Raw genomic sequence first — 8,767 nt, 5'->3', positions numbered from 1 at the left:
TTTGAAAAATTTCCCTTCAATTATTTAGTCTGGAATGAATTTCGATACTTCACATCATTTGCTTAAATTATCTAAATAAATTGAAAGGTTCTTTTTTCTCGAAATGAAATCCTGTGTTTTGGAATAACAAACATAAAAATTATATTATACCATTTTATAATTACAATTTTGTTATTTGCGTTCTATAGTCAAATTATGTTTGCTACGGAACATCTGATTTGCATAAATAGCGGCGAATTGTATGAAAATTGATATATATATATATATATATATATATATATATATATATATATATATGTTAGATAATTGTATATATATATCTGTTAGATAATTGTATATATATAACTTATATACATATGTATTTGTAAATCTGGTGTGCGATATTAAGAGAGGGAGGAGAGCCGCTAGCGAGAAACGCAAAAAGTGGAGAGAAGCAATTGCATTTATATATATATATATACAATAAATCTCTTACGCTTGTTATATCCGAAGAAATTCAGATCAACCTCTTGCAATTACGAAACTCTGCCCGATAACCCACGGTGTCTTACTTAGGTTTGCAAATAAAAACTGGCAGATATTTTCATACAGCTCATATATATCATGTGTCTTTTCCATATATATTATAGAAACTACGTTTATATACCACTTAACCCAAATAAAAGTGACCTCTTTTATTTTATTTTTTTGGCAGTTTGTCTCTCTTTAGTATTTTGATCGATATGAAGTGTTATTTTAGCAAGTAGCTGTTCTATTTTTTTTTTCCACATTTTATATATGTATGGTAAAAATATTACGCTTTTCTTGAGCTAGTTTGGACTTTGGAGTATAAAAATGCAATCGACACTTGTAATAGGCAAGTGTTATGAAATTAAGTGAAGATAATCTTTCAGCTTCACTAGTAACGAGCTTGAATGAAAAATATATGATAATATTTAAAAGTTAAAATTGTATTTGAACAAACATTACTTTAAAAATAGCATTAAAATTTTATGGAAAAAAAAAGATTTTCTTGCAATTTTGCGTATATTGAAAATTTTATTTTTTCTTATTCATTTTGTACTTTAGACACTGTTTAAAAGAAAATATAATATTAATATTCTTTTATAATATTCATATCATTTATCTCTTCTATCTTATTTCATGTGGCATCATTTTTAGTTCGTCCTAAAAATATATTATCTTATTATAATTGAAAACAATTTAACCTTAAAATAAGATATAATTTAAAAAAAAGAATTCTATATATGTTTAAACTTAAAAGTAATAAATAAAAATAAGAATATATTTTTAAAATACTAAATAAATTAAAGAAAATAAATATTTTATTTATCAATCTTCTACTTGTTATATAAATTTTGACTTGACACAGATTTTAAGAAATATATTAATTAATTAATAAAATATTAATATTTATTCCCTGATTTTAAAATATAAATTTAATATTAATAAATTAAAAATATAATAAAAGACGAAAGAGAAATCAAATTAAGAAATAATTAACATGAAAAGTACATATTATATCCTCGAAGATTGAGACAAAGCAATGACGAAACAGAGTCTATATATTAATATTTATTATTTATTGGGACCCACAGCATCTTTTTGGGGTCCGTGTCCAATTTTGGACCCACACATCGTCAAAAAGAAAAAAAAAACAAACAGCCAAAATAAAGCCTTCACGAGTCACGAACAAATAACAAGGTGGTAAGTAACATTATTTTTTCCTCTCGTCGAAATTTGATATTTATATAAAAATTCAATTACATTTATATTATATTTTTAATAAAAATGATTTTTTATTAAAAAAGTCCAAACCCAATATGAAACCAACATTATAACACACGTAAATAAGTAACAAGAATACTTATATTTCACCGCCGTAAAAAATTGCTAGGTTGTAAATAGTTGAGTATATAGTAGTGGTCTGTATTGGATTTCGACGATCTGAATTCATTTTATCTTCTCTCATTCCAATTTTGGAGTGCCGTGGCCTTGTTCGCTTGCTTTTATAAGCCTTTGAAGCAAGCAGCCATGGCGGCGCCTCCTCCTTCTATTACATTCTCATTTCCAGTTCCCCATGCAATCATGATGAAATCTCTGTCAATCTTATCCTTCATTCTTCTTCTTTCACCTTTGTTCGCCATGGCGAACACATCATTTGGTAATTATTTGTGTTCTTCACATGTAAAGTTTTGATTTTTTTTACACCCTTTTGGGTAATGAATGAACCCTTTTAATGTTTCTGTTAGGATCTTTGGAAATGTGATGATTTTGCAAGTATTTGTACTTTTTTTTTTTCTTCCAGGTGGAAAGCTTGCGTGTAAAAGTTGAAGTATATTCTGTCTGACTTTACTAGGTCTTTGAAGTTTATGTGTTGATTTGATTCTATTTAGAAAAAAAGATGCTTTCTTTATTGTGAAAATGGAATTATATTGTGAGCTGTTTTGCTTAGGTAGCTGGTTCTTTGTGTTCTTGAAATATTTTTGTTCGGAATCTTCAAAAATGTCTACATGCGTATTGGATCGTGCATTTTTTAAGGGTTCGACAAGGATGGGGAAAGAGTTTTGGAGTCTGAGCTACATAGATTGAAATTATACTATCTGTTTCATAAGAATTAATTAGTGATTGACAAGATGGAAAAATTAGTTCCTTTAAGTTCTCACTAGTTTGTATATTCATACCATTTACAATTTGTTTTGTCTTGAAATGTAACATTATATGATGTACACAGCTATGATTCTGTTTCTTTCATTAGTTTGATTGTTTTCCAATGTGAAGTTCTATAAACAATGATTCTTTTAAAAACCCAAATGTTGTGTTCTTTATCGCAATGAACTGTTCCATTCATCTCACTAAACAAGATTCATCCGTCCCCCATCCCCCTTGATTCAGTTGCTCTTTTTATGCTAAATACCTAAAATCTGTAATAATGTGGTGCTCTTTGTGATGATTAGGTGCTGAAAATACAGAAGGCAAAAAGTATGATCTTTTCCCTGAAATCCTCAAGGAGGAAGCTGTAGGAAGACTTAATGAGCTTGGAAAGGTATCAAAGCAAGACAAACTACTTTAATCTAATCATTATTAGTGGAAGTCAAATTTCCCGGGAAGCATTTTTTTCTTGTATCTTAACTGAGTTTTATCTTTCTTAGTGTACAATTCATTATGCATCAATGAATAATGAATTTGTTGTGTTGATGTAACAAATTTGTTGTGTTGTGTGACAGGTAAGTGATGCAAATGGCTACCTAGAGAGGACCTTCCAGAGCCCTGCATCGGTCAGAGCAGGAAATCTTCTTCGTGCATGGATGGAAGATGCAGGCTTGAAAACGTATGTTTTCAACTTATCTTACAGTATTTTTAATGCTTCAGAAACTTAATTGAGAGCACTCCTGGTTCCAGGTGGGTGGACCAAATGGGCAATGTCCATGGTCGGGCTGAAGGAATTAATCCAAGTGAAAAGGCTTTGTTAATTGGCTCTCATTTGGTGAAGCATTGATTACTTACATCTTCTTCTGATAGTAGATTTGCTTAACTTCACAGCATTACTAGTTCAAGATGCTGCAGAAGGACCTGCCATTAAATATTTTGTATTTCAACAGGATACAGTTATTGATGCTGGATACTTTGATGGTTCATTGGGCATAATTTGTGCAATATCTGCATTAAAGGCATTGAATTCCTCTGGAAGGTTGGGTAAACTCCGGCGGCCAGTTGAGGTGAGACACATAAAACATGTTAGCCTGGAATGTCAATTATCTTTCATGTTTTCTGTCCTGTTATTCTTTTTTGCAACCAGAAGTTCATTTTTCGTTTTCAATCACACTAGTAATGCATTTTTTAGGAGTGGGGGCACTGTACTTTATTTGTGTCTCCTAAAGACAAAATCTGTTAGCGGAACTGCTCAATCTGAAGTCCAAAAAGTAATTGTTCTTTAACTCTAACTCCAGAAAGTTCAGGTACTATAGTCATGAGCTTTCCCATAAATTTTGGCTATGTTCTGGTGTCGACTGCTAAGTCTCAGACTGTTCCAATTTTGTTTTGGGTTGACACTTAAAACCTATCCTTGAAGAGGCTTATGTTTGTGGTTGCAAGCTCCATTAAAAATGTGTTTTGCATATGAGGCGATGAAAGTGGATGGTAAATGGGGTTAATACTTGGTAGATCTCTGATTTGACTAACATAGTCTAGTATGCTGAAATCTGAATAATGAGTTAGATATTTCCTTACTACCTGGGGTTTCTATCATTATGCTATCTCTCTTTTCATGGTATATATTTGTTCACAATTATGAACATGCAAACAGTTAGGTCCACATCTGCCTCATGTTGCTAGATAACTAATTTGTTGACCGATGAGAGGAACTTGGGAGCTAAAGTACAAGAGAACTATGTTGCTTGGACTCTTAAATAAACCGCTAGGTTCATGTCATCCTTCAAAAACAGGACATGAGTGCAGCATTATTGGAGAGTCCAAGCAACATGCAAGAGAGTGCACAAATAATCCTAAGGTATTACCAAAAGAAATTATCATTATGATCAAATAGAATCCTACGGTAATACACTTAAAAATATTATCACAACATCCGAGTTGATTCTTGCTGACATAGTTGTAACCTGCGCACGGACAATATCAAATCCATCTATTAGAGTTTTGGAGTATGTATTAATGTTCCCTGGTTTTACTTCTCCCTCTTCTCGCATCTTTCATCTCTTTTTCTTATCTCCTTGTTTTTCAGCTTTGAGATGTATGAACTCACTAATGAGCTTTGTATTTTCACCCTCTTGCCCATCTAACCCTAGCTTCAAATGGTATGTCATGTCCTCTTTGAAATGCTATAACCTTGAACATGCAAATTTGAGTTTACGTTCCTTATTTTCATGTACTTGACATAACTAGACCTTCTAGGGGAGAATTGAGTTATATCTAACAAATAATCCTGTCTGTCTAGAATCTAAAATAGTAGACCTTCTGGAGACTACCACACTTTTGCACCATAGTCTGTCTATGATCTAAATATTGGCATAAGCACTTAAGTAATTTTATATCACCAGTCATCATTTGTGGTAGCAGGATTATCAGGAGTCAGAAAGAATATACTTCTTATTGTGCAATGACAAAATAAAGTTGTTTAAGGAGAAGTTGTAGCAAGTTTTACAGCACAAGTAGTAGTCCAGTTGCTCAATGTGTAATTGCTGTCAATTCTCGTTTGTATTCCTTCCATCTTACAGCTTTTATTTTGAGTTAATATCATATCATAAAATATTTTGTTTCTCCTGCTTTTTAGTATTAAAAATTGCAAATTTCTTATGTACTATTTTGCAGGTAATCGCATTTAGTGATGAGGAGGGAGTAAGGTTTCAGTCAACCTTCTTGGGTAGTGCAGCTATTGCTGGCATATTACCAGTTTCAGCGTTGCAAGTACATGATAAGAAGTTTGTATGGCTAACCCAAAAACTTGTCTTTGTTCGTATAGCTACTGTGTCACAGTGTACTAATGTGCAAGTGTTTCAGTGGTGTGACAGTGCAAGGTGCTCTGAGAGCAAGTTCTATAGAGACTACAGAAGAAAACCTTTTGCAGCTCAAATATGAACCAGAATCTGTTTGGGGCTATGTTGAGGTCAATAATAGTTCTCTATATACCATATCAAAGTCACTAACTACTTCATAAGATCCCAGGAAATGTAGTTGCTGATGATACATCTTATTATAATGGTCTTTTGCAGGTTCACATTGAACAGGGACCTGTACTGGAGAATGTCGGTCTCCCTCTTGGTTCAGTAAAAGGCATTGCAGGGCAGACAAGATTGAAGGTGTGTATTCTTATCCTACCGCCTCTCGGCTGCTTTATGTGATCGCAGCATCAAAAAGATAGTCTGAATTTTCTACAGCAAAAGTCGTCTACTTCTATTCTAAGTTTTTTAATGTAACTTAGTAGGAGCACATTTTAACTCTCAAGTAGTTGTCGTCTTTGTGATGATATGGCGTTACAAAGTAGAGAAGTACTTATATGATGTATGTGTCACTTTGCTTGATTGAACTCCAAGTTGGAAATCTTGATGATCCTTGCCATGGGAGAATTGGATCTTACTTTGGTGCATTGAATCTAAATTCTAAAGATTGCAATTAATAAAGTGAAGAACCATATTTCAAGCCCTTGGGCAATAAATCAATTGATCAGTAAGAGAGGAATAGTTAAGTCAGAGCTCTAAAGGGTGAGAAAATTATCTCCCTAGGAAATGTGTTGTTGGCACAATCTACAGCTTGGCTACTTCCACTTGTCACGACTAAAATCTCCTTTGGTGTACACTGCCGCTTATAAATTTGGTTTAAGTAATGCTTGCTTGACCAGACTTTTGAATTAAGCATTGCAGGTGACAGTGAAAGGCACACAAGGACATGCAGGGACTGTACCCATGAATATGCGACAGGATCCTATGGTTGCAGCTGCTGAACTAATTGTATTTCTGGAAAGTCTTTGTAAACAACCTGACTATTATATGTCATATGATGGTCAATGCACATCTTCAACAGTGGAATCTCTTGCAGGATCTCTGGTCTGTACTGTTGGAGAGATATCAACTTGGCCAAGTGCAAGTAATGTCATTCCAGGCCAGGCAAGCTCTCCTTAAACTGCTGACACACAAGTTACATATTGTTGTTTGTTATTCATACAGGGTAAGTACTCCAATTTCTAGAATGTTCATTACTACATGTGCATTTATTACAGGTCACATTCACTGTAGATGTACGTGCGATGGATGACTCAGGACGAGAAGCTATAATTTATGAATTCTCTAATAGACTCTACCATATGTGTGATAGGCGTTCTGTCTTCTGTAACGTTGAGAGAAAGGTGAGAGATTATTAGATCATATGTAGCGAATTCTGATGCATGTTCATGACTAATGCTTGTCTTGTTGATTTAGCATGATGCAAATGCTGTGGTTTGTGATCCTGGCCTGAGTAGACAGCTAAAATCTGCATCTTATACTGCTTTGAGAAGAATAACTGATGAGGATCCAGGTGATGTTCCTGTACTGATGAGTGGAGCAGGACATGATGCAATGGCCATGTCTCATCTAACCAAGGTGAGTTATACTCAAACCTTGTATTTTACTACTCCAGACGTGATCTTTTTTCGTGTTCTTATCCAAGCCACCTTGTGCACCTATACTATTCCATCCTATATAGGAGATTTGAACGATGGTGTTTCAAAGTTTTAACATGGTTCATCGACACACTTGAATGTAATTTTCCTTCTAATTTTTATTAAAGATTGACTACTTTTCGATAGGTGGGAATGCTATTTGTGCGTTGTCGTGGAGGCATCAGCCATTCTCCAGCAGAACATGTATTGGATGATGATGTTTGGGCAGCTGGAATGGCTGTCCTTGCATTTTTGGAGACACTCTTGTAATTTTTGGCATTTTGCAATGCAAACTAGTAGGCTAGTTTGCTATTCATAATCCCATTTTGTATATATATGTATCCATTCAATTTCTATAGTTGCAGTAATGAGAATGTATATTTGCAATAAAACAAGTTGACCTGTTACTTTGAAATACCTTTTATCAGAAGTCTCGATTCGAGTTAGTGGCGATATGAAATACTCGTTGAAAAATTATCTAAATGGAAAATGGTGTCAAAAATTGGTTTAGCTCGTAGTTTAAACTCTTTGAGTTTACGCATTGCGGATGCTTCTTGGGGAAGAGTTTTTTGTTTGAGAAATGGCTAACTGGTGAAAAAAGAAAGTGTTGCTATATTTTGAAGTTCTTTTTTAGAAAAGCTTGTAATTTGTGTCACGCCCCTTTTTTTTTTGCTCGTCGGCAGGGTTTCTTCAATTTAAGTGACGGTATTGATTAAGGGATTATTTTATTTATTTCAGAATCGTCACTTGAAATTGAGTTATGGTGTTCCAAGTCACCTTTTTGTTTAATCTTTAATCAAAAGGAAATGACTCTTTGTTTGGTCTGCGAACCAGAAATTTCGATAATGAATTCTGTTGATCGAGAGGAAAGTATTAGGCATCCCTCGATTTCCGTGATTCTAGCACGATCGCCTTTATTGACTTATACTTATTTTAACTTATCGTTTGGATATATTTTTGAATTTGTATCTCTATGCCATGGTTTGCTTATTTTTAATTGTTTAATTTCTATTATACTTGAACCGGATGCATAACTGCATTTTCAATCTTGACATTTAGAGACATAACTATCTTCCCCTCTCGAATTCATCACACCTAATAATCTCAATTTACACCTCTTGGTTTAAATTATATAAAAGTTAATTATTAAAATAATTTGACCAAGGTGCGTATCCGCATCCTTGAATTTCTTTTAGTGTCTCAACAAAGATGTGTAACCGCATTCTTAATTGAAACAAATATTTTTTAATATGCCTAAAATTCATCTAATGTTATAAGAAATTATTAAATAAAATCAAATACTAAAATTTTAAGATACAAGATGAATTTTGAATTATTTGTCTTCTTTTATTTTTATTCACCCTTAAAGTTAATGTTAAAATTAAGCTAACACATATTATATTTTTATTTTTATTTACCTTAAAGTTAATGACAAAATTAGGCATGCACACTGTAATTTCTTATTAATCCAACAAAACAATGATAAATTTGCTAAAATAAGTCTCAATCTTTATTGGACAAAACAAACAACAACAATATATAATAAAGCTATACAAAAATATAACACTCAACACATTCTTCATTTCAATCAAATTACGAATAAATAAAAGTGTACGA

At 33.0% G+C, this 8,767-nt stretch overlaps 1 protein-coding gene across 1 annotated transcript; it reads left to right on the top strand.

Moving 5' to 3' along the window:
- The first annotated feature begins 1,937 nt into the window (after positions 1-1,937).
- LOC107011660 (allantoate deiminase 2) lies at positions 1,938-7,603 on the top strand. The gene is made up of 12 exons (XM_015211243.2): positions 1,938-2,164; positions 2,958-3,046; positions 3,228-3,331; positions 3,403-3,487; positions 3,603-3,719; positions 5,326-5,435; positions 5,515-5,620; positions 5,727-5,813; positions 6,375-6,617; positions 6,731-6,856; positions 6,930-7,091; positions 7,298-7,603. The coding sequence occupies exons 1-12, from the start codon at positions 2,035-2,037 to the stop codon at positions 7,418-7,420; spliced, it is 1,482 nt and encodes a 493-aa protein (XP_015066729.1). The 5' UTR covers positions 1,938-2,034; the 3' UTR covers positions 7,421-7,603.
- Positions 7,604-8,767: the final 1,164 nt, after the last annotated feature.

This window comes from Solanum pennellii, chromosome 2 (assembly GCF_001406875.1).
Source record: "Solanum pennellii chromosome 2, SPENNV200".
In the NCBI taxonomy this organism is placed as follows: domain Eukaryota; kingdom Viridiplantae; phylum Streptophyta; class Magnoliopsida; order Solanales; family Solanaceae; genus Solanum; species Solanum pennellii.
This window is presented reverse-complemented; position numbering and strand designations above follow the sequence as displayed.